The sequence below is a fragment of the Sapajus apella genome, unplaced genomic scaffold, assembly GCF_009761245.1.
Source record: "Sapajus apella isolate SASKATOON/1434 unplaced genomic scaffold, GSC_monkey_1.0 scaffold54, whole genome shotgun sequence".
NCBI classification, from domain to species: domain Eukaryota; kingdom Metazoa; phylum Chordata; class Mammalia; order Primates; family Cebidae; genus Sapajus; species Sapajus apella.
This window is the reverse complement of record NW_022436994.1, coordinates 336,981-364,746: the sequence shown is the minus strand read 5'-3', so window position 1 is coordinate 364,746 and position 27,766 is coordinate 336,981. Positions and strand designations below refer to the sequence as shown.

Here is a 27,766-nt window from a genome sequence, read left to right as displayed (position 1 = left end):
GGGAATTCCCAGAGAGCAAAAACTATCTTTTAAATCTAGTTCTTCATCACCTAGTACCATGTGGCGCCCAATCAATGTTTATTGAGTGGAAGAAAACCGGAATAAGACATTTTCCTCAAGGAGCTGAAATCATTACATGTATTTGGTTCTAAACAAATAATGAAAATAAAAAGAACCAATGATAACAATCACATCACAATTATATAAATGCAAAGATCTGGTTGTGTCCTTTTTGTAATAGATACTATGCTCTTGGCCAATTAACACTGGAGGACTCTTTCTGGTCAACAACATATTTGGATAATTAAGTATGCTTTCATTTTATGTCCTGGTACCAAAGATGTCCATTTATTCATGACGAAGGGACTGAACATAAAACATAAAAAGAAAAAAAAAAAAAAGGCCTGTGGCTCCTCCTCCCAGACACCCCCCTCCAACAATGATGAATAGGAGGGACTGTTCCCTCCCCCATCCCCCGGGAGACTAGCCTTGCAGTGTTTTAGGCTGTTTTGAAATTCTGTTCTTTAGATTTTTTTTTCCTTAATATCAAAGCTGGAGTTGCCGCTGTTCCTTCGGGCTGGTGCAGCAGGGGCCGGTGAAATGCAGGCTGACGACGGCGCGCCGGCGGCTGCGCTCGCCCCGATCGGCGACGCGCACACACCTTGAGTGACAGCAAGCTCTTCTCTACAGGTTTTCCCCGGGGCAGGGTGGCCCTCGCAGGCGTTCGGTTTTCTCTGGAAATCGCCGAGGGGGCTTGTCCTCAGGAGAGGGGTCTGGCGCAGCGATCCCGACCCGGGGACTCAGCCCTGGGCGGTGCGCGCCGCCGCGGACGGGCTCTGCGGGCCGCGGGAAGGTGCGGGGAGGCGCCAGCAGGCTGAGCCTCGGGGCGCTCCCGCGAGCCCGCTCCTCCCCGCCGGGCGCAGGGCAGAGACGCGCGCAGCGCCTCCGCGGCCGCCAGATGTGCGAGCCGCCCGCGACTAGGCAGGCCCCGCGCAGAGGCCCCGCTCCCCCCGCCAGCTCGCGGCCTCGCTCCTCCTAGAGGACTCTCAGCGTGAGCCCCGGGAGGAGGCGGCGGCGGGACAAGCCGCAGCGCCGGGGCAGGAGGTTTGTCCCCGCCCGCGCGCCGTACCGCGGCGGAGATGGGCGAAACCATGTCAAAGAGGCTGAAGCTGCATCTGGGAGGGGAGGCAGAGATGGAGGAACGGGCGTTCGCCAACCCTTTCCCGGACTACGAGGCCGCCGCCGGGGCGCTGCTCGCCTCCGGAGCGGCCGAAGAGACAGGATATGTTCGTCCCCCGGCCTCTACGGACGAGCCCGGCCTCCCTTTTCATCAGGACGGGAAGGTGAGTCGGCGGCCGGGACGCACTGGCGCCTGAGGGGGAGCGCAGCGGTGGTAGCGTCCACCCTCCGCCAGGCGTGACGTCACAGGCGCGCGCCGCGCTCGAGAGGGCCTCGGGCGGGAGGGCGCCGGACGGTATCGCCCGGTGCTTGGCTTCGGGCCTTCGCGGTGAGCGGCGCTCAGGGGCCGTGGGCATCAGCTGCGTGAGCCGCGTTCCCGCAGCTTGGCGCCTGGAGGTGACTGCGAGGCCCGAGCGGCGGTTAGCCGTGCAGGTTTGTGCACCTGCGAGGCCCGCGGACACCCCCCCGCCCCTGAGCGGCGGAGCGCTCCGCGGGCGACCTGCTCCTGACCCCTGGCCCGGTGGCTGGCTTTCCTTGGCCGTGTCTGGAGCCTGGGCCCCCGCCGTCACAGAAACGTTGTCCTTGTAGATTCATTACTGTGTGCCCCGGAATAGGAAGCAGGTGTAGGGAGGCCCAGCTTCACCCTCCGGGGGTCCGGAGCTGGGCCAGAGTTACATTGACATAAAACAGATTAACAGGAGAAAAACATACACATCTCTTGCATGTGGTTTATGTGAAAAGGACACACATAAGTGGAAAAGCCCAAGTGCGTTTATGCTAGGCGGAACCAAGAGCGGCAGCTGTGGGACATAACACATAAAGGTGTGCGGGGACACTAGCGGAAGATGGAACCGTTTGAACCGCGTCTGGGTAGAAATCTCCCCTTTGCCCGGCTCTGGCACTCAGTGTTTCTTCGCTGCTGCTGTAGGGAGGCCATCTTTTACAGTTTTGTCTCCTGCTTTTAGGAAGAAAAGGGGGCAGTTTGGAGCACTCCTGTTTTTCAAGTGCTTTTAGCTCAAAATAATCCTTATGCCAGAGAAACTTTTGGGGCGGCATACCTGGTCACCCTTCACGGGCTATCTGAACAAAGTGTAACGTGGAAGGCAAAAAGCAGAATTAAAGGAAGATTGAGTATCAGCACAACTGTTTTCATGATTGGTAAAACTGTACCTTTATCAGGTTTTCTTTTTCCACTGAAGTACGTGTTCCAAGGTGCACTTCATCTGCCTGGATCCCCGTGTACTGTATTTCATATTTGTAAAGGGACAAGGTGGCTAAAACACGGTAATTTTGAAAGAGCCGTTTGGTCTGAATATAGAACCTGTATTCTATTTTCAGACCAAATATAGTCTGAATATTCTATATTCAGACTATATTTGTGACCTCTCTCTCTTTTCTTGAATGTGGTTAAAAACTGGAAACAGGCCGGGCGCAGTGGTTCACGCCGGCAATCCCGGCACTTTGGGGGGCGGAGGCGGGCTGATTGCTTAAGCCCAGCAGTTGGAGGCCAGCATGGCGAAACCCCATCTCTACAAAAACGAAAATTAACCGAGTGTGGTGTCACATGCTTGTTGTCCCAGCTACTCGGGAGGGAGAATCGTTTGAACCTGGGAGGTTGAGGTAGCCGAGATTGCACCACTGCACTCCATCTAACTCATGGGGATGTGTCTGAATTAGATGAAGCATGTAAATTGCCTAGCAAACTGCTTGATGTGGTACCTTAAGCAGGGCCTCAATAAATGTTAACGTCTTCCTTTTGATGATTTAAAGTTACCACGGTTTAGAATTCATATGTCAATATTGGTTTTTCTCGGGATTTCTTTTATTTTTACATACAAATATGTATTTCGTCGTGGCTTTAGTGTTTAATTTTTTTAATAACAAAGATAAATCTCTGGCAAGCTTTGAAAAAACTATCCATCATTCATTCTTATTACCAGTTGCTATCTCAATACTATCCTTGGAGTAAGTAGGTTACTGCAATGTTTAGTGAAAGGTAAGTGAAATGAACTCTTGATAGGAGAATAATAATACAATAATAATGATAAAGACATGGGAAGCAGGTGAGTTTCATTTGCAACCTCACAGGAGATAAACACTAATTGAACTCTAAGTTCTGTAACTACATATTTTTCTTTTTACCCTTTCTATCTGGATAAATGTGATTTTGACCTCAGCTATATACCTGATTTATGTTTAAAAGAAAATTAGACTACAGGTACCTAATAGGGCTTGTGATATTTCTGCAATGAAATGATAAGTTGCGGTGGAGACCTATGCTACCGGTTGTGAGTATATGCTAAAGAAAGGGAGAAATGGACATCATACTATTTTTGAATGTGAAGATGAGAGCACATTGAAGGGAGAGAGGGACAGTGGTTTTAAAAGGTGGAAAGACTGCTTCTTGGTTATTGGAAAGTCATCAGATACAGTTAATATGATATGAACTCCACTGTCCTCCCTATTAATATTTTTATGATTGACAGATCATTAAATTTTTAACTGGCCAGGCACAGTGGCTCACGCCTGTAATCCCAGCACTTTGGGAGGCCAAGGTGGGCAGATCATGAGGTCAAGAGATCCTGACCATCCTGGCCAACATGGTGAAACCCCATCTCTACTAAAAATACAAAAATTAGCTGGGCATGGTGAGGCGCGCCTGTAGTCCCAGCTACTCGGGAGGCTGACACAGGAGAATCACTTGAACCTGGGAGGCGGAGGTTGCAGTAAGCCAAGATTATGCCACTGCACTCCAGCCTGGTGACAGAGCAAGACTCTGTCTCAAAAAAAAAAAATTAAAAATATGTTAGGAATGCAATTAGAGGATATAAAATTATGCATTGTTTTTGATAGACATGAAAGTTCATGCTAATATGAGTTTGTGTCCCCTACCAAAAAAAAAGGTATTGAAGGTTGAAGTCCTAACCCACTGGAACCTCAGAATGTGACATTTGGAAGTAAGGTCATGGCAGATGTGATTAGTTGAGGTGAGGTCATACTGGAATATGGTGGGCTCTTAATCCAATATGACTGGTGTTCTAATATGAAGAAAAGAGAGCCAGGTGTGATGGCTTATGCCTGTAATACCAGCACTTTGGGAGGCTGAGGCAGGAGGATCGCTTGAGGACAGGAGTTCGAGACTAGCTTGGGCGATATAGTGAGACCCTGTCTGTTTTAAAAAAAAAAAAATGAGAAGACAGAGACTTAGGGAGAGAGAAGATGGCCATGTGACGATGGAGGCAAAGATTGGGATTGCCAGCCAACACCAAAGCCAGAAGAGGCAAGGAAAGATTCTCCTCTGTAGGTTTGACCCGCAGGGAGCGTCGCCCTGTTGACATGTGGATTCTGGACTTGTAGCCTCCAGAGCTATGAGAAAATAAATTTCTGTGGTTTTAAGCCACCCAGTTTGTGGAACTTTGTGTTACCCCTAGGGTAACTTGTTAATTTGTAAATTAAGCATTGAATAACTTTCTCTCCATGATGTGTGCTGTTGCTAAGTAAGAATGACAAAAATCTACCAACACACTAACAGTTTATTACTAAGTATTCTTTAAGTTATTTACTCTATTTCATTTTAGGTCAGCTGCCTAGATGTGTGGTGTGATCTGTCAATAAAATTAGCCTCCAATTCTAAAACTACTCAAGTCTACCTACTTCCCTGAACCATATTTCCATAACTTGATGTTTATAACATTTTTTACAATATTGGGGCAAATATTATGAAAAGCAGTGAACCAGTGTAGTAGCAGTTGTTTTTAATTATGGAAGGTCGCTGAAGCAGACACTCTTAGTTACTCATCTAACAACCATTTCCTCCTTTTTACTTGATTTTGTTGTGCCCATAAGGGGAATTGAGCCCAGCTGCAGGAGCTGAATCATGATTAGTCTGTGCCAGTGGTTCTCAAACTGTGGTTTTTTTGACCACCAGCAGCAGCTTTATCTGATGTTCAAGTCCAACCAGGAGATGGGTACCACAGAGTTTAATAGGGAAAGTTGAACATAAAAATTTTTTATTAACTGTGAGACTGGAGAAATGAGAGATTGCCTCATGAGAAGGAAAGAGAATTCTGAAGAATATAGGAATAGCAGACAGAAGGAGCAGCCTCACCGCTAGGGCTGAGAGGGCACTCAAGTAAAGGCCCCTATGATTAGCTCTGTTGCTGTGTGATAATCATCCCAACACTTAGCATTTTTATAGACACTTAAGATCTCATGCAGCGTCTCAGAGTCGGGAATCCAGCCACAGGTTCTGGCTCATCGTCTCTGGAGAAGCTGCACTCAAGCTCTCAGCCAGGGCTACTGTTATTTTAAGGCTTGTCTGGGGCGGGAGAAGCTGCTCCAAGCTCATTCACATCGTTGTTAGCCAGCCTTGCTAGGTGTTTTCTGGAGGCTTCAGTGTCTGACCACATGGGCCACTCCTTTGGGCTGCCTCATGACATAGTGGCTGGCTTCTCCCACACTGAGTGATCAAAGAGAAAAGTGTGCAAGAGCACCCAGGATGGAAGCTGCAGTCATTGTATTTATTATGTAATCTCAGAAGTGACATACCATCACGCACACCTGCCGTATTGTGTTCTATTAGAAGCGAGACAGTCAACCCAGCCCACACTCAAGTGGAGGGGTTATACAGGAGCATAAATACCATGAACTGTAGAGCCCTCAGCCAGGGCTGAGATCTTGAACTTGTCAGAGAGGGCATGGCCATACCTCAATGGTTGGCCAAGAAATTGCTGTCATACTGTGCCATTGCTAGAAGTGTAGCCTCCAGAACCCTGCAATGAGTGTTACAGTAAGTGACAATATGTAAAGGGTATCTTGGGGGGCACAAGAGAAGAAATAAGGCAAGTTAATTCGCCCGTTAGCATCAGGGAAGGCTTTTCAGATTAAAATGATATTTGTGTAGTCCTTGAAAGATTTAAGTGGGGGTTTTGCAGGCTCAGGTAGGGAACTCAATGAGCAAGGATTTAAGGGATACCACTTTACGAGAATGTCAAGAAGTAGAGTGTGACTGGAGAAGGAAGGACGTGAATGGCACTGGGGGTAATGAGGCTAAAGAGGGTGATTGTACTTGATGCTGAAGGACTTGATGGATTGGAAGGACTCTTTAAAAATACATTTTACTGTGTATATTTAAGGTATACCACATGATATATGTGGTACATATAGGTAGTAAAATGGTTTCTGTAGAGAGCAAATTAATATATTCCCTATAATTACCCATTGTTTTTGTTTGTTTTTGTGGCAAGAACAGCTGCAATCTATTCACTTAGCATGAATCCCACATCCAGTGCACTTTTATTACCTGTACATATCTGCCATTTTGTATCCTCTGACCATTTCCTCTCCTTCCTCCAACCCAGTGCCTCTGGTAACCACTGTTTTGTTCTCTATCTCTGTATAGTTTTGGTGTATTTTTCTTTTTTTTCGAGACAGCGTTTTGCTCTGTTGCGGGCTGGAGTGCAGTGGCACGATTGTGGCTCCCTCCTGAGCTCAAGTGATCCTCCCAGCTGCCTGAGTAGTTGGGAGCACAGGCAGGTACCACTATGCATGGCTAATTTTTGTATTTTTTGTAGAGACAGAGTTTTGCCATGTTGCCCAGGCTGGTCTTGAACTCCTGGGCTCAAGGAATTTTTCCCAATTCATGTGCTGCTGTTGCATTTTAAGAATTGTTTCGCCGGGCGTGGTGGCTCAAGCCTGTAATCCCAGCACTTTGGGAGGCCGAGTCGGGTGGATCACGAGGTCAAGAGATCGAGGCCATCCTGGTCAACATGGTGAAACCCCGTCTCTACAAAAAATACAAAAAATTAGCTGGGCATGGTGGCGCATGCCTGTAATCCCAGCTACTGAGGAGGTTGAGGCAGGAGAATTGCCTGAACCCGGGAGGCGGAGGTTGCGGTGAGCCAAGATCGCACCATTCTACTCCAGCCTGGGTAACAAGAGTGAAACTCCGTCTCAAAAAAATAATAATAATAATAATAATTGTTTCCTTTGCTGTGCAGAAGCTTTTTAATTTGATATAGTAATATTTGTTTATTTCTGCTTTTGTGGCATAAGCTTTTGATGTGATACCAAAAATTATTGCTGTGGCCAGTGTGTAGGAGTTTTTCCCCATGTTCTCTTCTAGGAGTTCTATAGTTTCTGGTCAATCCAAAGAACTTTACAACTTTTTCCACAGGAAAATATCAGGAAAACTTGTCTATAATTTGACATAATCTTGAGCTATTGGAAATGATTTAGTTTATAATTATTTAATTTTCCATATTTTTGTTTTGAAACTTTAAAATTTGTTCAACATCATAATATATTATGGAAGCATGAGGAATTTAGTACTACCCTGATACCCAGAGAAATGTAATTATTTTCTCTTTATTCAAAGTGAACTAAATTGTGTGTGTGTGTGTGTGTGTGTGTCAGGTAGAAGGTGGGAGAATATATAACTTCTCAAAGTTGAGGTTTGTAGACCAAAATCATCAGCAGTTCTTGAAAGATTGTTAGAAGTACAGATCCCACTCCAGACCCAAGGAATCATAGCCTGCATTTTACCAAGATCCTCATGCCAGAGTACTCATAAATTTGAGATGGATTGAGGAAAACTGTTCTACATACAGCTTTGTTAAGTTTTCTTTCAGTAAGCACTTAATTAGCCTCCAGCCGATTTTCAATTTCTGATGTGGAAAGAGATTGACATAGAAGGGTAAAGATAAGATTATGAAGAAGAGACTAAGATATACGTGAGCATTTTCCATCTTTTGGAAATAAATTGTAGTGTAGAGCAGGTAAGAGTTTTAATAGTCCTGTGTTTGACTCCTACTTTTCTGCCATTTATGACTTGTAGACTTTGAGCCAGTAACTTAATCACCCACTGAACCTTGGTTTTCTTACCTCATCAACTTGATGTAAATGGTTAAATTGAAAGGCTGCGGTTCTTAATATAACATAGTTGTAATGTAACGTATTTGTTAAAACTTTTTATAATGTAGATGTACTATAACCACCCCCTCCTCACTGGGTTGTTGTAATGGCTAGTTGGGTTAATACATGAAACATTCAGAACGGTGTCGAGTACAGTTAGTACCTAGGTACACATAGTTACTGATATGTAGGTGAGTAGTCAGAGTTCAGTTAATGATAGCTATTAACATTATTATAGAGTAGCTTATTTTTATTAGAGTATAAAATATGATAATGAAAAATTTCTTTACATTTTATATTTTCAGTGGAATGACAGATAAAATTTATGTACCTTTTCCTTTTTGCTTCTTAAAGAAATGCTTATTCTTGTCTCCTCCTTCTAAGAAAAATATGGTTAGATGTACAGTATTCATATGGATATATCCTCAGATTGTCAACAGTTTCCAAATTTCTGAATTCCATACACATACTTCCTTCACTCTCATCGTGTCTGAAAGGGGGCAGGAACTTCTGTTGATGGTGGTAAGATGATAAGGAATAATCAAACCACTTGGAAATGTGGAAGTTGGGGATTCTACCCAGAGCAGAACCTATCAGCTCATGCTGTGCACCTTTGGGCCTCAGCAAGATTGAAAATTGTCATCTATCATAGCCTGGGTCTCCAGATTCATAAGTTTATGCTTGAAACGTCAAACACGAGTTCTAAACATTTAATTCATGATTACCAAGGGCTTACTGTAATTCATCTCTATTTCTCTTCCCACTTTGCTTTTTGAGAACAGGATTTTTTTCTTGAATATACTTGAGTTATTATTTTTAAATTTTAAAAATATTTATTTATTTATTTGAGACATGTCTCAATAATTTGAGATAGGGTTTCATTCTGTCTGTTTCCCAGACTGGAGTGCCGTAATCATGGCTCACTGCAGCCTTGACCTCCCAAGCTCAGGAGATCCTCCCACCTCTGCTTCCCAGGTAGCTGGGACTGTAGGTGTATTCCATCACACCCAGCTAATTTTTAAATATTTTTTTGTAGAGATGGGATCTTGCCATGTTGCCCAGACTAGCCCTGAATTCCTGGGCTCAAGTGATTCTCCTCTCCTGCCTTAGCCTCCCAATGGAATTACAGACGTGAGCCATTGCACCCAGGGAGTTATTTTTAAACATTCTCACTGCTTGATACTGAAATGAGAATGCAGTAGGTAGTAAATATTTGTTGAATGAATAAATCTATTGAAATTTAAAAAAAATTTTATGGGAGACATTTTTTGCATATATTTAATGATGTAATTTTGTATTTTAAAAGCTATTCTGTATCTAGAATGTTAGGTATACATTGTTAATATCTTGGACTCTTAGATAACCTTCCAGGCTATTGTATGTAAGTCAAGAACTGTGTAATATGCTTTGGGAGTTCCCGGTGAGGAGTATACTCTGTAAGGGCGACTAGCAGCTGGCTTGGGCCAGACTAGTTTTGAGCAAATTTTGCTTGAATAGAGTTGAATATAACAAACTGAATTTCTTTTTCAGAAAACGTTCCTGTCTTTCATAGATTTTAGTTAGTACTATGCAGCAATTGTTTAATCAAAATGAAACCCAACTTTTCACTGAGAGCTTTCCATAATTAAAAATAATTTGGCCACAAAATCCCACCATCTCCATGGGCTCCTTGTCTCTTGAAGTGTAATTATATATGTTTTGAGTCCTTGTGTGCAGTTTATTAATATATTGTCACTTAGCAGTTTGTCCTTGGTTCTTTATTGCACTTATAAACTTCCTTGTGGTAATGCTATAATATCCCTTACAAAGCATACATAGCAGATGAATTTTTATGATACATATCAAAATTGGATTGAGATGTATGTGCTTAGAATATGTAATCTAGAATATTTTCTATTATATTACAGAGTTTGAAATAAGAAAACAGAAGCAGACCAGGTTATGTAAATCTATGACTATCTTTAGCAGAACAAACTATTTTCAAACACCTCAGCAAAATAGCATTATCTTGATAGAGTTAGTTTAGGTAAGGACGTGTTTATTGAAAATAACCACTAATGAAGGTAGATGTTTTCACTACCATCTAATTCATTACTGTCAGAAGCGATAGCTTCCCCACGCCTGCCTGCTTTGCCCCTGTAGTAGTTAGCTTTAAAGTAAGGATTGGGGGACCTTGGTTTTATTCATTTCATTTGCAGAATAGAGTGTTAAATATATATATATATATAAAAGCCCATACTCTTGCTAGGTGTAACATTGTATCTTCATTTGTCTGACATTACAAGTGATCATTAGCATAGGAGAGCTGAATTAGGAAATCCATTTCCCCAACCCATACTCCTCAACAGGAAGATTTTTCAAAATCTTTCCTAAGAAAAGAATTACTTTCTGGTATACAGTTTGCAAATTTTGCACATCATCACATATATAAGACGTGAGTCAAAAAGCTATTTTTATCATCTTTTAAATGCAGGCAACTTATTTTCTCTTAGCTTCAGTTTCTGCATGTGTACCATGATGATAATGCTGTTTTAGGATTATAAAGAGGATTAAATTAGATTAAGTGTCTCAAATACCCCATTTATTAGGAGTGTAGTAGATTTTATTATTAAGTTGTCCTGGTGCATTTCAAGTATTACTCATACCTAAATGTTCAATTTATGCATAACTATTCAAAACATATCTTTTTCTTTTTAGGAGTTACTTTGTGCATTTTGAACACCTGTTTTTAGACTTTTCACTCTCCTCTATTTGAAGTTAATATAACTTTTTATGTTATTTGTCAATCTTTTTTTAAGTTTTCTGTATTTTTATATATGGCAGTTGTATTTCCTCAAACTAGCACTAAATTTCTCCTAAAAAGTACAGAAGAACACAAGTAGTTTAGAAAGAGAAGGATTGCATATTCTGTAGTTTTCAGATGGAATGACTTGTTTCTTCAGGAATGTCCGTGACTTTCTCCTAAATGCATTTTAGATATCTCTGTTCCTCAGCACAGAATGCCCCCAGCTTTCTGCACAGCGAGCTCCTGTCTTCCTCTGAGATGCCTGTGAGAGGCTTCTTCCTCCAGGGTCTTGCTCAGAGTTGTCCAGGAAGACTCTGTTGCTTGGCCATTCCAAAGCCACTGGAAGGATTAGCTAAGAAAGTTATATTCTTTTTCCATTGCTGCCATAAATACTACCAATTTTACAGTTTAAAACAGCACCTATTTATTTATCTTTAAAATGAAGTCAGAAGTCCAGGTAGAGTCTGGCTCTGCCGGCTCCTCTGCTTAGTTTCATATAGCATCCTCGAGGCTGTGTTCTCTCCTGGAGGTCCTGAGGGCGAATTTGCTTCCCAGCTCATTGACACTGTTGGCCAAATCCATTCCCTGTGGCTGCAAGAGTGTTCACTTCCCTGCTGGCTGGCCTTTGCTCCTCAGTGCCACCTGAGTCCTGTCCATGCTTTCCACACGGTCCTTCCAGCACCCGCAGATTAAGTCTCTCTCACACTTCACATCTCTCTGATTTCACCTTCTTTCCTGTATTTCTGACTTCAGTAGGTAAAGGTTCTCTCCTTTTACGGGCTTGTGGGATTAGATGGGCCCTGCTTGGATAATCTAGCATCCTTCCCCTATTTTGTGGTCTGTGATCTGTTTCAGGTTCCAGGATATCTTTGGGGGCCATTCTGCCTACCATAAAGGTTTCTAGCGCTTGTAGTCTGGAGCTGGCTGCCTGGCTTGAAACTGCAGTATGCCCCTTAACGTTGATATCACTTTTGGTAAGTTACTTTACCTCTCTCCTGTGCTTCATAGTTCTCGTTTGTGATATGGGGATAATAGTTGTAGTTTCACCCTAGAGTTTTTATGATGGCAGTGAAAGGCAGCAACAGACTTAGACAGAGTCAATGCATTCCTTTCACAGGGCTTAGGATCCACCAGACTTCACATGGACAGTCCTGCAAAGCAAGCTTCTCAGCTTTTAGCTCATTGAGGAGCAAGCTTTTAGGGCCTTCTAGTCCACACAGTGCCCAACTGACAATACTCCTTAATCAAAGAAAGGGTCTCCTGGGTCCACCAGGAAGCCCCCTGCTGGGCTCACAGTGGTCGTCGATGCCTTTCCATCCCCTTTCCACCCTTCTGAATGCCCCAGCTACACACTTGCCTGCCTCTGTGAGCGGGCATCTGGTGACAATCCCAGTAAACTCCTGAATGTCTTCCACAAGGGTGAAGTAAGATTGTCTTCAGATATCAGTCTACATATGTTTACATATTTTCTTAAATATACCATATTATGTATTGCTAGTCAGGCACTTATATGGACTATAATATAGTCCATATAATTATTTTTACGTTTGTCTCATTCGACCAGGAACATTTTGGGGAGCACCCAATCTTATTCAGCTTTTTGTCCCAATAACAGTGCTTCGTACATGGAAAACATTGACTTTGTTTCTTTAAAGAATAATATTATACCCACGATTTGCTAATCATCTACATTTTATTTCTTTCTTCCTCATTTATTTCAAAAGTACCTGAAAGTTACAGAAATACGTAATATGTCACGGAGTATTTTATCATATGTGAAATTGTTAATATGCCAGTTATATTATGCTTGCTAAGCTTTATGCCAAGATAAAGAAAATCTCATCCTGTATCTTCCTGTAACAGCTGATAAGAGTGTTGATTATATCATCTAAAATACTTGTAAAATTGTAAAAATATGTAAAATCTGCCTTTTATTTTTTCCATATGCAGTATAAAATGTGGCTTATGAACATACTGATCTGAACCCATACCTTGTCTAAAATCTATGGTTGAGGCAGAGAGGTACAGAATATGTGTGTATGTTCTAGCAAATGACAAATTAGGAAATAAATTACTCTCATGAATTATTCCGGTGATGTACATGGAAAAATATCATAAATAAGGAGGAATTTAATATCGTGAAACATTTTTCAAGGACATAACTGGAGTAATTTGTACGCGTAAATATCACCCAGTGTCTGTCTGCTGCCTCTTCATCTTTCTCTTCTTTCTGTCTCCTTCCTTCCCTCTCTTTCCCCTACTCCCCCTTCTCCTTCCTCTTCTGTATCTTCTTCCCGCCCTACCCTCCCCAGGAAAAAATCTTTCTTGTCCGATTCTAAGATTTATTACCATGAAAACATTGTGAGGAAGAGAAATAAATCTTGCTGTAAACGTGCGTTGTGTATCATTTGGAATAATAGATGCAGTGACACTTCACAAGGGGTTTTACAACCAGTGATTAATATCTACTCCAGTATATTTTTGCTTTATAATACACTTGGGCATTCTTGTTTGGGAAAATTGCCTACTCATCATGTAGGAAAAGAATATTTTCTTCCTGATTGCAATGTAATTGCTAAAAATCAATCTCAGGGTCAAGAGATAAAACCTCCAAAGGTCTTTAACTGCTCCTGCTATTTCTAGGCTATGTGGCAGGTACATATTTCTATTCATATAGTATGATTGAGTGAAGGCTATAAGTCCTGAACATCCAAAAGTAAAATATAAATATAGAATTAAGCAAAAAATTTCACAATAAGCAGAGAATGCAAAGCCCAGGAACTTTATAAGTAGACAGAGTTAGAAGAGCTTCATCTGTTATTGTTATGAAATCTCGAGCCTTGGTCTTCTTACCTAAAAAACTGAATGATGTAAAGACTAATTGAAATATGTAAAGCACGTAGTGCCAGGTAAATAGTAAGGACTCAATAATTGTTAGTTATCTTTATAATACCATACTGCCAGGTGCAGTGGCTCATGCCCATAATCCCAGGGCTTTGGGAGGTTGAGGTGGGCGGATCACTTGAGGTCAGGAGTTCATGATCAGCCTGGCCAACATGGCGAAATCCCGTCTCTACTAAAAATACAAAAATTAGCCAGACTGGTGGCGCATGCCTGTAATCCTAGCTACCCAGGAGGCTGATGCATGAGAATCACTTGAACCAAGGAGGTAGGAGGTTGCCATGAACTGAGATCGTGCCACTGCACTTCACCCTGGATGTCAGAGTGAGACTCAGTCTCAAAAGGAAAAAAAAGTGTGTATGTATTTATATATGTAGGTACACATATATGTATATGTATATATGTATACGTGCATGTGTGTATATATATATAAAATACCATTATTAAATGAGACTAGCCTGTTAAAGTTTCTCCTGGTACAGTAATCTCCATCAAATGTAAGTAGAATTACAGCATAATAAATTTTCTTTGTTCATGAGAATTTGGTTTCAGTATAAACAAATTAGAAGCCTCTTTTATGAGAAATAGGAAAAGGGGAACTAGAAAAAGTACCTTATGGCAAAGGGCAGAGAAATGAATAGTTTTTGCAATGAAATTTTGGCAAATTGGAGGAAGCGATCATTAAATCTTAAAAATATACTCCAGTAGCATTTATGAGGAGTGAAGGGTTGGTATATGCACATGCTTTGGAATTAGGTTATCATGATAGAGCTAAGACTGCATATGAGTATGCATTAGGCCTGGAAAACTAGAGTTTTCCAGGCGTAATGCATATTAGTTTAATCAGCAGGCAGCAGGGGAAAAAAAATTAGAGAATTTCTTTCTTCTTTATCATGAAAAATAAGAACCTTCTAGGACCTCCTAGAAGACTTGTACTTAGGTCTCATTGTCATGTGGCCACCTTTGTGCATAACGGGGCCTGGAAAACCAAGTGTCTCTTCTGGGACTGGATGCTCTCTATTCTGAATATAATCAGATTTCTGTTTACAAGAAAGAAGGGTATGGGGACTAAGATGGGCTAGGGACTACTTTATGGGTTGTGCCACCACAGGTGTTAAAGAGGTATCCCCCATTTATTCCTTCTCATGCAAATGATTCTGCATCTCTCTGATTACAGTAGAAACCAAAGGTCAAGACACAGGAGGCTTAAGTTACTAACGTGGAGTCAAAAAGTTAAGAAGTTGGATGGAGAACAGACAGTCATTCTTTTTGGTGCATTCATATACAGAAGCAAAGTTAAATACATTTACAAGCACATCACCCAAACCACAAGAAATGGCAAATCCGGAAAGCATTGCTAGTAAGCAAAGATTGTTAAATGAATGTGTTTGTCTCGTTAACTCATTATATCACCTTTAAGGTGGGTGAAATATTGATACTATGTTCTTTGATGTGCCATCTTTATCATTATGTTTATGTGAGCATAATTATAAAGATTTTCATGAAGCTTTCCTTGCCCTTAGATTTCTAACTTAGCTTTCGCTATAAGGGAAGGCGTTTTACCACCATGGTTGAGTAGGAATTATTGTACTTATTACTTTGAATAACATTTAATGAAAAGATACAATTTCGAAAGCTAATGCTATATTTTAGTCAATAGAATTTGTTGTCTTGCCCACCTATTTTAGTCTTGGGCAATTAATACATAGAATGTCAAAGAGGAAAAGAAAGTCATATTTAGTACCTGTATTATAGCAAAAATTTATACTTGCAAATATCCATGTTTAAATCCTCTTTGGCACAGTTGGTTGTTCTTAAAATAGATTTGCCCATCCCTGAATGCTCACCTATTACTTTCATAGACTTAAAAATATAGGCAGGGCGCAGTGGCTTACGCCTGTAATCCCAGCACTTTGGGAGGCCGAGGTGGGTGGATCACAAGGTCAGGAGATCAAGACCATCCTGGCCAACATGGTGAAGACCTGTCTCTACTAAAATACAAAAAATTAGCTGGGCATGGTTACATGCACTTGTAGTCCCAGCTACTTGGGAGGCTGAGGCAGGGGAATCGCTTGAACGCAGGAAGCGGAGGTTGCAGTGAGCTGAGATTGCACGACTGCACTCCAGCCTGGGCTACAGAGTGAGACTCCATCTCAAAAAAAAAGAAAGTGAACAAGGATGGGGGTTTTATGGCATCATATGCAGCTGGAGTACAACAGAAGAAGGCACATATACTGGGTTTTTTTTTTTTAAACTTAAAATGTGTTTTAAATAATTTGTACTTTAATGCTGGACGAAGATCCTGCTGGAGGACTCCCTGAATAAAACAACTATAAATCTTGGATATAATATAAAAAGCAGCTGCTCAAAGTCACCAGGGAATAAGCAGACCAGAATGTAATTGCTTTTTTGTATTATATCCAGATTCCGTAACGTGTTACAGTGCATGATTGGAGGAGGAGGGAGGTTCTATAGAGTACGTTACAGTGCATGATTGGAGGAGGAGTGAATTTCTTTTTTGTTTGTAGACGGTGTTTTGCTCTTTTTTTGCTCAGGCTGGAGTGCAGTGGTGCGGTCTTTCAATTCATGAAAAATGAAGAAATCTCAGTAGGGAAGTAAAGACCGTTAAAAAAGAGTCTCATGGATATTTTGGAACTGATAAATACACTATCTGACAGTTAAGTTACTGCATGGCCTTAGCAGGGGAATGGAGAAGACCATAAGTGCCCTGTGGGTTCCGCCTGCCCACTGCCCACACAGAGCCACCTTAGCAAAACAAGGGAATCACATACAGGAGGTAATTTACACAAAGCCAGGTGAACTGGAGACTGGAGTTTTTTACTCAAATCTGTCTCCCTGAAAACTTGGACTGGGGTTTTAAAAAGATAATTTGGTGTGTGGGAGCAAGGGAGTGGTCAAAGGGGGTTTTTCTTGCTGTCTTCTGTTCCCAGGTGGGATCACAGAACTGGTTGAGCCAGATTATCAGTCTGGATGGCATCAGCTGGTACATCAGAATGCAGGGTCTCAAAAAATATCTCAAGCACCATTCTTAGGTTTTACAATAGTGATGTTATCCTGAGGAGAACTGGGGAGGTTTGGAATCTTGTGGCCTCTGGTTGCATGACTCCTACACCATAATTTCTTTTTTTTTTTTTTTTTTTTCTGTAATAATTGCCAGTTTATTCCTCTGGCTAAGAGATCCAGAGGTAATGTGAGGTTTACATTTCTTTTATCATCAAGAGTTTAGGTGCCCCCATTGCCCTCATAAGCTGCTTGCAAATTATCTGATTGACTTACTTGTAAAAAAAAAAAAATCCTTAATTCTTTTTGTGCGAGACACATGTTCATTAAAAAATACATATAAGCAAAAAGAAAAAAAAGAAGAAAACCAATAAAACTTCACAGCACACAGAAATAAACTTAAGGTTAAGTTTTTGATATATGTTATATGGATGTATGCATACACACACGCACACACACGAAGTTTGGAATTTTATCCTACATATGTGAGCTGATATTAAATATGCTGCTTTCATAATTTCTAATCTTGTGGCTAATTTGTTAGTCTTACAAAGGCAGTCTGGTCCCCAGGCAAGAAGGGGGTTTGTTTTGGGAACGGTCTGTTATCTTTGTTTCAAAGTTAAACCATAAATGAAATTCCTCTTGGCCAGCATGGTGGCTCACGCCTGTAATCCCAGCACTTTGGGAGGCCAAGGTGGGTGCGTCACTTGAGGTCAGGTCCAGACCAGCCTGGCCAACATGGCAAAACCCTGTCTCTACTGAAAATATAAAACATTTAACTGGATGTGGTGGATATGGCTCTGATGACTGGAGGAACCAGGAACCAGGGTCCTTTGTCTTGCACCGATTTAGAAAAAATGACACGGACACATGTGGAGTGGTTTTAAGGAGCAGAGAGTTTAATAGGCAAGAAAGAAGGAAGAAGCTTCCATTTACAGAGACAGAGAGAGGGAGGCTCCAAGCCGAGAGAGGAAACCCGGTATGTGGTGGGTAGGAAGGAATGGTCGGTTATATTGGGAGGCTGGAGGAGGTGGTGTCTGATTTACATAGGACCCAGGGGATTGGTTTGACCAGGTATGCCATTTACATAGCCCTCGAAATAACTGGGCAGCCCACCCTAGCCTTTTAATATGCAAATGTGGGCCACTATGTTGTCCTGCATAGGTGGAGATATCTGGGGACAGCATGTTGGGCAGACCTAGTTTTGAATCCACATTAGCATATTAATACTTGCCAGCCTGGCCTTTCAGGCTGTTTTTCTGCTAGAAAAGAAACATTTCTGGAGCTGCTTTTATTACAAGAAAAAAAAACCTTACCAAGGACCCTTTATCCTATCTGCATAAAATAATTTCTTAATGACTCCTATAACAGTGGCATGCATTTGTAATCCTAGTTATTGGGGAGGCTGAGGCAGGAGAATTGCTTGAACCTGGGAGGTGGAGTTTGCAGTGAGCTCAGAAAGCACCACTGTACTCCAGCCTGGGCAAGAGAGTGAGATTCCATCTTAATATATATGTATATATGTGTCTGTGTGTGTGTGTGTATTTATATATACATATATATGGATTTTATATATATGTGTATATATATAAATTTATATAGAATTTGTGTGTGTGTGTGTGTGTGTGTGTGTGTGTAAATTATTCTCAAAGTTAGTTCAGCCAACACCCAGGGATGAACAAGGACAGCTTGGAAGTTAGAAGCCTAAGATAGTCTTTTAGGTCAGATCTCTTTCACTGTCATGATTTTCCCACTGTTAACAATTTTTGCAGGTGTGGTTTCAAGAGGAAAGAGAATTAGTAATTAGTGAACTTGAAAATAGATCAATAGAAATTATCCAATGTGCAAAATAGAAAAAAATAATGAAGGGAAAAAAAAGGCAGGGCTTCAGGGGCCTATTAAATTACATCAAACCAGCCGGGCGCGGTGGCTCAAGCCTGTAATCCCGGCACTTTGGGAGGCCGAGGCAGGTGGATCACAAGGTCAAGAGATCGAGACCATCCTGGTCAACATGGTGAAACCCCGTCTCTACTAAAAATACAAAGCATTAGCTGGGCATGGTGGCGCGTGCCTGTAATTCCAGCTACTCAGGAGGTTGAGGCAGGAGAATTGCCTGAACCCAGGAGGCGGAGGTTGTGGTGAGCTGAGATCACGCCATTGCACTCCAGCCTGGGTAACAAGAGCGAAACTCCGTCGCAAAAAAAAAAAAAAAAAAAATACATCAAACCATCCAGCTGTTGGTAAATAGAATCATAGAAGGGAAGCAGAGAAAGAGTGGGATAGTAAAAGTATTTGAAGAAATAATGGTTAAGAATTTTATATATTCAGTGAAAGATAGAAATTTATAGATGCAGAATGCCCCCAAGAACACCAAGAGGAATAAATGCAAAGAAGCCCAAATCAAGACAAAGGTAAAGAGCACATTTTGGTAGGAGCAGGGGAAAAACAACACATTATATACAGGGAATTTCACTGATGACTGATTTCTCATTAGAAATCGTGAAGACAGAGGAGAATGAAATAACATGAAAGTCCTGAAAGAAACCATTATCCAGGATTATTTATTCAGTGAAAATATCCTTTAAGACTGAAGGCAAATTAAGACATTTTAAGATTAAAACACTACCACTACTACCACTACCATGTAAAATAATTTGTACATCAGACCAGGCACGAGTGCTCACGCCTATAACCCCAGCACTTTGCATTGCAGAGGCAGGAGGATTGCTTGAGCCCAGGAGTTTGAGACCAGCCTGGGCAACATAGCAAAAACCCGTCTCTACAAAAATATAACAAAAATTAGATAGGCATGGTGGCACACACCTATGGTCCCTGTCACTTGGAAGGCTATGGCAGGAGAATCGCTTGAACCTCAGAGGCAGAAGTTGCAATGAGCCAACATCATGCCATTGCACTCCAGCCTGGGTGACAGGAGTGAAACCCTGTTTCAAAAAAAAGCAACAGAGTTTGATATCTGATGGAGACTGTCGTGGGTGAGTGGCAACTATCTGGGCTGATGGCATGGGGGTGCAAGAAATTACCAAGACAGTTGTAAGTACAGAGAGGCAGATTTATTAGAGAAAGAAGGAAAAGACATTGCAAGAAGGTGACAGGCAGGCCAGTGAAGAGAAGCTGACTGAAAGGAAACAAAGGATTGCTGGAGATTTTATAAAATGGTCTATGGGATTTGCTGGAGAGCTTTGTGCAGTACCAATAATGCCAAGGCTTCAGTGAGCTAACTTGTAGGTGTCTGTTCATAAGTTTAGCACAGGAGATGTTTATTACGTGTTCTGGACCCTGAAGAAAAGCAGACTTTAGCTTATCTGTTTTTTTTTTTTTGCTTCCCGTTGCTCCCACTAGCATGACTTCCTTTTTCTAAATAGGACTCCACATTTACCCCATGACAGAGCAACAATGACAGATCTTTGGCATGTGGAGGAAGGTCTCATCTTCCAAATGCTTCCTGCTGACCAGGTTGTAGAGCTGGCCCTACTTAGGATTATTACGAGAAGTATTATTGTAAGATAATATCGTAAGATTATTATGAGAAGTTACGCAGGTTATTGTTTTGGATTGTGGGACGTAGGATATTGGACCTTACTGGAAGAAGGGACTCATTAGAGGGGGGATTATGTTAAGATGAAACTGGTGTTCAGCCGAATCCTGGGGATATTCGTAAAGGTAGCAGCCATTATTGGGGAGAGATTGCTATGTCATTTGCAGCATCATTTGAAGGTGAAACTTATGAACTCTAGAAGATAAAAGTTTGGGGTTTTTTTAAAGCCAGTTCCAAAAAGGCAAAGAAAGACCTTTTGCAGTGTGACTTTTTTCTGATGGCTGTCCATTTAGTTAACTTGGAAGTTAAACTTGATGAAAAAGTGTTTGAATTTAATTAGACACAGGAAGAATGTGTTTAGGGTTAGGAGGTTATAAGTATAGCAGGGGAACGCATGACTCACAGGAACAGCATGAGACGTTTTTGATTACATTCAGAATTTAGATAAATATCAAGAAAAGCCAGGAGTACAGAATTATGTTAGAGGAAAACATTGGTTAATGTTGACCTTCAAGATGAAACAGTTTAGCATTAGGCCACAATAACAGGACTGAAGGAAAAAGTTACAGGAGCTGACAAAGACTAAAGAAGAGAGTTACTATCCTACGCCTTTTCCAAGGGAGAAAAAGCCGAAGGCAGTGGGACACAGCAAACGTTGAACTTCAGAGATATGATTCTGAGGAGTTTTTTTAATTTAATTTTTATAAAATTCTAAGTAAAACGTGTTGCAGTTTTATTAAGAGCAGATTAATACCTTAAGAAAACCTTATTTTAACATTGAGGATTAGTGTTATAAAGACTATACAAAATTCCTTTTATAGATTCTCCTTCATGAACTTTTTCATGACTTACACAGGCCATTTACGACATGCTTGGACTTTCTGGCTTGTTCTAAATACCTTTTTTGTTTGTTTGTTTTTTACAACTGGTTACCTTACTTTAAGATAAGAATTTACCATTACAAGATTCTTTCTCCTATAAAATTTCTTTTTATAACTTTCCTTAATAAAAATACTTCTTTTCCTTTTCTCCTTTAACTTTCAGTGGGTTTTCAATGTTTACATATTAGTTGGGCCATAAATAATGAGTCTTATCTTAGTAACAGCAGATTTAAAGCAGTCAGGAAACAAAGAGGGGAAGAGAGCTTTAGAAGACTCTGTTTTAAACTCTACATTGCAGGTTAACCATTTGAGCTCTGAATTTCTCTTGTAGCTTGCCCATCAGTTTAAAACGTGCACAAAAATGGACCATAATATGCAACCAGCTGGAGTTTTAAAGAGAATAACAAAATTAGAGGTTAGGATGCTAGATACTTTTTCTCTTTTGAGGCTAGACCACTTGATTGAACAGATAAAGAGGAAAAGAGAAGAAAGGAATGGGCCGGGCATGGTGGCTTAAATTCCACCATTTCATAGTGGCACCTGAAATTCCAGCATTTTGGGAGGTGGTGGCAGGTGGATCACTTGAGGCCAGGAGTTTCAGACCAGGCTGGCCTGTCTCTACTAAAAATATAAAGATTAGCTAGATGTGGTGGTGCATGCCTGTAATCCCAGCTATTTGGGAGGCTGAGGCACAAGAATGGCTTGAACCCAGGAGGCAGAGGCTGCAGTGAGGCAGAGGCTGCAGTGAACCAAGATGGTGCCACTGCACTCCATTTTGGGCAACAGAGGAAGACTGTTTAAAAAGAAAGGAAAAGAGAAGAAAGGAATGGAGAGGAAAGAGTTAAGCTTTACAGGAGGGCTTATAAGTCATCCAGCCATTGCACGGTGTGGGGCCAGCCCCTTTACTATTTTCCTTTATTGCTTTATCCCCTCAGTCAGGGAGAGCCTTGGCACTCCAGACCTACGTGGTGTGAGATGAATTTTTCCTGCCTCCTGAAGCCACCACTTAATAAGGTGAGCTGTTTTCAGCCAGAGCAGAGAGCCCCTTCAGTTCAAGGCTTTCAGGGGTTGGAATTCCATCCCGGGAGCCCTTTGGTCCTTGGACCTCGGCAGTGGCAGAGGATACAAGTTGGGTGGGGCTTTTTGTGTTTATCTCACTGGGGGCCGTTTGCCTTCGAGTATCCTGGCCTTCTCCACTGGTAGCAGTCATTTGGAGGAGTATCTTCAGGGAAACCTGGAGGGGGCTGGGGGCTTTGCAACAGCCAACAGTTCAGCCTGCCTCTGCCTCTTGTTTCTGTGTTTTTCTTTCTTTTCTTCTTTTTTTTTTCCCCTTGTCCTCCTTATTCTGCTTTTGATTGTAAAAGACTGAAGAAGCAAATTTGTTGATTTTCTGCATAGGAGCCATGCTGTATTACACAAGAAAGTTAGACATTTCTTTCTGAGGATTGAGGGGTTGAATTCATTCCAGTTTTTCAAAAATACAAGCTAAAGGTGAGTCTGCAGGAATAGATGGGGTTTGTTCCACAGTGAGACTGGAAAATGCGCCACTCACGGCTAATTGAACCGCACTTTTTCTTAGGGCATTCTGCCAATGAAGAGGGTTATGGTCATGTCTACTGAGGGACTCTAAGACTATCAGAATAAATTAACAAAGATCTAACTGTATGCTACACAAGAGATGCACTTTAAATATAAAGAGTAAGGTTGAAATTGAATGGATGGCCAAGTAAGCAAGTAGCAGGCATCTGAAAACTTGGTGACTATGTGTGAAATGTCCCATAAATTAGCTCTTAGGACAAGCAGATAAAGAGGGTGTTTGGTTTTGATGCTTATATTAATTAATTTTGCCCTGAATGTAGCAAAAAGATTTTGGATCAGGAATTTCTTCCTGTTTACCTGACAGCAAATAACCAGTGGGCAATTCCCAGGTCCCAGTTCTTACCTATGGTGCGGTGCAGTGCAGTGCAGGCAGGGTCTGATGTCCTTCATCAGCAAAGCCTGTATTGTAGATAAGGAAAGTAAATGTTCTGTGCTTTTTGTAAAAGGGAAAAAGGCAGTTGTCTCCCCTTACCTTTCTGAGAGTCTTTAAAGAAAGATAGCAGTATCTTTCTTTAATCTTTTCATAATGTACATAAATCTGTGTATGGAAAAGATGAGCCCATTGTCTTCAGTTTTACAAGTCAGAAATGTCTCCTGGTTCTGGGGCCTTAAACACTTTGAAATGTAAACATGCACGTCCAGGGTTCAGGAAACCTCTCTGGAGTTCACACTCTGTACACCTTTGCTCCTAAGGTTTACTTTTAGTCAAGAATCCCAAATTTCAGTAGAATTTTTCCTGAAAGTCCTAATTGTGCAGAAAACTAAAAGTATTTTCTCTACAGTCTCACAGAAGGACATTTCATTGTGAAAATGAGTCAGTTTGTCAGCAAGCCATAATAGTCATTAATTTGTCTGTGCCTAATAACAGAACTTCAAAATACATGAAAGCAAAGAGAGAGAGAGAGTTAATGGGAGAAATAAACAGTTCCGTAATCATAATGGGAGGTTTTAATATCTCCTGAGCAATTGATAGAGCAAGTAGATTTTTAAAAATCAGCAAAGATAGATCGGGCGCAGTGGCTCACGCTAGTAATCCTAGCACTCTGGGAGACCAAAGCCAGTGGATCACCTGAGGTCATTTATTCAAGACCAGCCTGCCCAACATGGTGAAACCCCATCTCTACTAAAAATAAAAAAAATTAGCCTGGTGCGGTGGCGGGAGCTTGTAATCCCAGCTACTCAGGAGGCTGAGGTGGGAGAATTGTGTGAACCCAGGAGGGGGAGGTTACAGTGAGCCAAGATGGTGCCATTGCACTGCAGCCTGGGAGACAAGAGCAAACTCCGTCTCAAAAAAAAAAAAAAATCAGCAAAGGTTGGAAAGATCTTAACACTATGAGCTACATTATTTAAGAATGTTGCATACTTCTCTTGGGAAAGACTACCAGCAATGAATAAGAATACCTGTTTTGTTTGCTCTTAGCAGCCTTGGGACTTAATTCTTTTTCTGTAGTAGTCTTTTTTAATCTGTAAAGAAAACCACAGTACTTGTTTTTATTTGCACTTCATTAATCACTGAGTGATTGAATTTTTTTTTGCATATGCTTATCATTTTCTTTTGTATGAGGAGGTTAATAATTTGGGGTGTAGTTATGTATTATGCTTATTGTTGATTTATAGCTTGTATGTATTTCCCCTTTGTCATTAATTTTTAAACCATCTTTCTGATGTTCTTTATCTTATAGAAGTTGAAATATTTGTATAGTTAAATTCATCCGTTTTTTATTTTCTGTTTTTTTTTTAAATTTTTTGATTTCTGCAAGTAGTTTTTTGTGATTCTGCTTATGAGTTATAGTCTAGCTAGGATATTATCTCATTTTTTAAAAAGTAACCTTATAAAAACCAAGGTAGACTCCAACCAGTGATGCACTGAGGAAAGTCACTTTTGTCCGTTATGTGTGTATAATTTAGACTTTAAAGTATTTATTACAACATTGTCCCATTCTTGTGCAATTAAAATTATGTCTTCTTTTGGATTTCAGATCATTCATAATTTCATAAGACGGATCCAGACCAAAATTAAAGATCTTCTACAGCAAATGGAAGAAGGGTTGAAGACAGCTGATCCCCATGACTGCTCTGCTTATACTGGCTGGACAGGTGAGACTGTGGGGTCTAAGTCACTGATTCTTAGATTATGAGATATAAGACCTGACTTTGAAATTTTCTTTTTTTTTTTTTAAAGCTAAAGATTTGGCTGGGCATGGTGGCTGACACTTGTAATCCCAGCACTTTGGGAGGCCAAGGCAGGCAGATCACCTGAGGTCAGGGGTTCGAGACCAGTCTGGCCAACATGGTGAAACCCCATCTCTACAAAAAATACAAAAATTAGCCAGACATGGTGGTCGGAACCTGTAATCTCAGCTACTTGGGAGGCTGAGGCAGGAGAATCACTTGAACCCAGGGAGCAGAGGTTGCAGTGAGCCAGGATTGTGCCATTGCTGCCTGGGCCACAGAGCAAGGCTCCATCTCAAATAAAATAAAATAAAATGGTAAAGATTTTATACCTTTTTTTTTTGAGACAGAGTCTCACTCTGTTGCCAGGGCTAGAGTACAGTGGTGCAGTCACAACTCTTTGCAGCCTTGACCTCCTGGGTTCCAGCCATCCTCTTGCCTCAGCCTCCTATATAGATGGGACCACGGGCACGTGCCACCTCACCTGGCTAATTTTTTTATGTTTTTGTAAAGACAGAGTCTCACTATGTTGCCCAGGTTGGTCTCAAATTCCTGGGCTCAAGAGATCCTCCTGCCTCAGCCTCCCGAAGTGCCAGGATTACGGGCGTGAGCCACCATGCCTGACTAATTTTATGCCTTTTAATTGAAGTCTTGGTCTGTGTCTTCAATGATGGATTATTTGGAATTTTATTTCTAAAGAAATGGCTTTCTGCCTGAAGTTTGAACTTTTATATCTAGTGTGTTATATATATTTTTATATAAATAAATAACACTAGGTTATTTATTTAACCTAATATATAGCTGTCTGTGAAAATGTGTAACTGTCAAGAGCAAACTTGCCCTAGGGTCAGTTTTAAAGCATTCTTTGCTGCATGGTCATTGTGACAGGCTGTGGTGAGTGGTCTCTCTGTTCTGTGATATAAACTATCTACCCTACTACCTGTACTTATTTGATTCATTTGTGCACATAATTTTTTTTTATTTTAATGATAAAAGTTAACCAGTAATACACCTCACATCAAAAAGTGTAATTAAAAAATTAACTTGCCTTAACTAACCTTTGCATTCTTATTATTTTACCAGGTACCCAGAATATTTTAATAACTGTTTGGGTAGTAGAAAGAATATAAAAGATGACCTTGTTCTCAGGGATTAGACGGAAGTCTGACTAAATTCCTAAGGACAATTTATATACACATTTAGAGTGATTTCTTGCTGGATTCTTATAGTTTAATTGATAAAACAGCATAGACCGGGGTGGTGGCTCAAGCCTGTAATCCAGAGCACTTTGGGAGGCAAAGAGGGCAGATCACTTGAGACCAGCCTGGGCAACATGGTTAAAACCTGCTCTACTAAAAATACAAAAATTAGCTGGGTGTGGTGGCGTGTGCTTATAGTTCCAGCTACTGGGAAGGCTGGCTTATAAACACAGTAGGATAGCCGGGCGCGGTGGCTCACGCCTGTAATCCCAGCGCTTTGGGAGGCTGAGGCGGGTGGATCACAAGGTCAAGAGATCAAGACCATCCTGGTCAACATGGAAGAAACCCCGTCTCTACTAAAAATACAAAAAATTAGCTGGGCATGGTGGCGCGTGCCTGTAATCCCAGCTACTCAGGTGGCTGAGGCAGGAGAATTGCCTGAACCCAGGAGGCAGAGGTTGCGGTGAGCCGAGATCGCGCCATTGCACTCCAGCCTGGGTAACAAGAGCGAAACTCCGTCTCAAAAACAAAAACAAAAACAAAAAAAACAGAGTAGGACATGGAACCAGTTCACTTATAGTGCCAAAGATATTTCAAGTGTAATACAATAGGTAATTGTGCTTAACCTGAAGTCAAATACAAAGAATAAGGATATTTTGGAAGGAAAATAGCATCACTATTAGTTGCATGGTTTCCCCTAAAAAGCCTTTTATTTACAGCTTTTTCACTTGTTGAAAAAGGGTTTCTAAACCCCTGATTATTAGGTCCCAAACTGGCTGTGGATCAGAATTACCATGAGAGCTTTGTAAGAAATGACAGTTCTCAGCCTCCAGCCCAGAACGGTTATATTAGGAACTCTAGACAGGGCTTCCTGAAATCAGTATTGCTTGAAAATTTGACTGGCCTAAAAAAAAAAAGAAAAAATCCCTAGCTGTTGCTGTCTTTGGGAATCATCATGGAAGTATTTGGTTTCAGTAATTTAAATTAATAGGGTTTAGGGGTTCAGGTAAATGTATGCAATCTACCTAGACCCATACCTCCTCTAAACTATGTGTACAATATAAGAAGTAGGCTGGGCACAGTGGCTCACACCTGTAATCCCAGCACTTTGGGAGACAGAGGTGGGAGGATGGTTTTGAGGCCAGGAGTTTGAGACCAGCCTGAGCAACATGGCAAGACCTCGTCTCTACAAAAATAAAAATTAAAAAAAAACTAGCTAGGTGCACTGCTAAACACCTGTAGTCACAACTACTCAGGAGGCTGAGGCAGGAGTATGGCTCAAGACCAGGAGGTCGTGGCTGCAGTGAGCCATGACTGTGCTGCTGTACTCCAGCCTGGGTGACAGAGTGAGACCCTGTCTCAAGAAAAGAAAATGGGAGAAGAATAAACGAAGCACCCACAACTTATCCCTTTCACAAAATTTTGAGACAGAGAAAACACACAAGTCATGTGGGGTAAAAAAACAGCAGCATTCAGAACCAGTGTGGAGAGCCACAGTGTGTGGGCGAGGAAGTGTGGATCCAGGCGTGGCCACATCTCCCCGATGACACCCATCCTTCCA

The 27,766-nt window shown here is 41.4% G+C and overlaps 1 protein-coding gene across 4 annotated transcripts in view; it reads left to right on the top strand.

Moving 5' to 3' along the window:
- Positions 1–419: 419 nt before the first annotated feature.
- The window catches only part of LANCL2 (LanC like 2), a 63,087-nt gene continuing 35,740 nt past the window's right edge, over positions 420–27,766 (top strand). The window contains exons 1-2 of one of the 4 annotated variants that reach the window (XM_032244172.1): positions 420–1,343; positions 24,814–24,931. In XM_032244172.1, the coding sequence (XP_032100063.1) occupies positions 1,140–1,343; positions 24,814–24,931 (322 nt within the window). In that variant the 5' untranslated portion in view covers positions 420–1,139. Of the gene's footprint in view, positions 1,344–2,102; positions 2,378–2,401; positions 2,464–14,957; positions 15,138–24,813; positions 24,932–27,766 lie in introns of those variants that run through there. The other 3 variants (XM_032244175.1, XM_032244174.1, XM_032244173.1) reach the window with 3 other exon arrangements.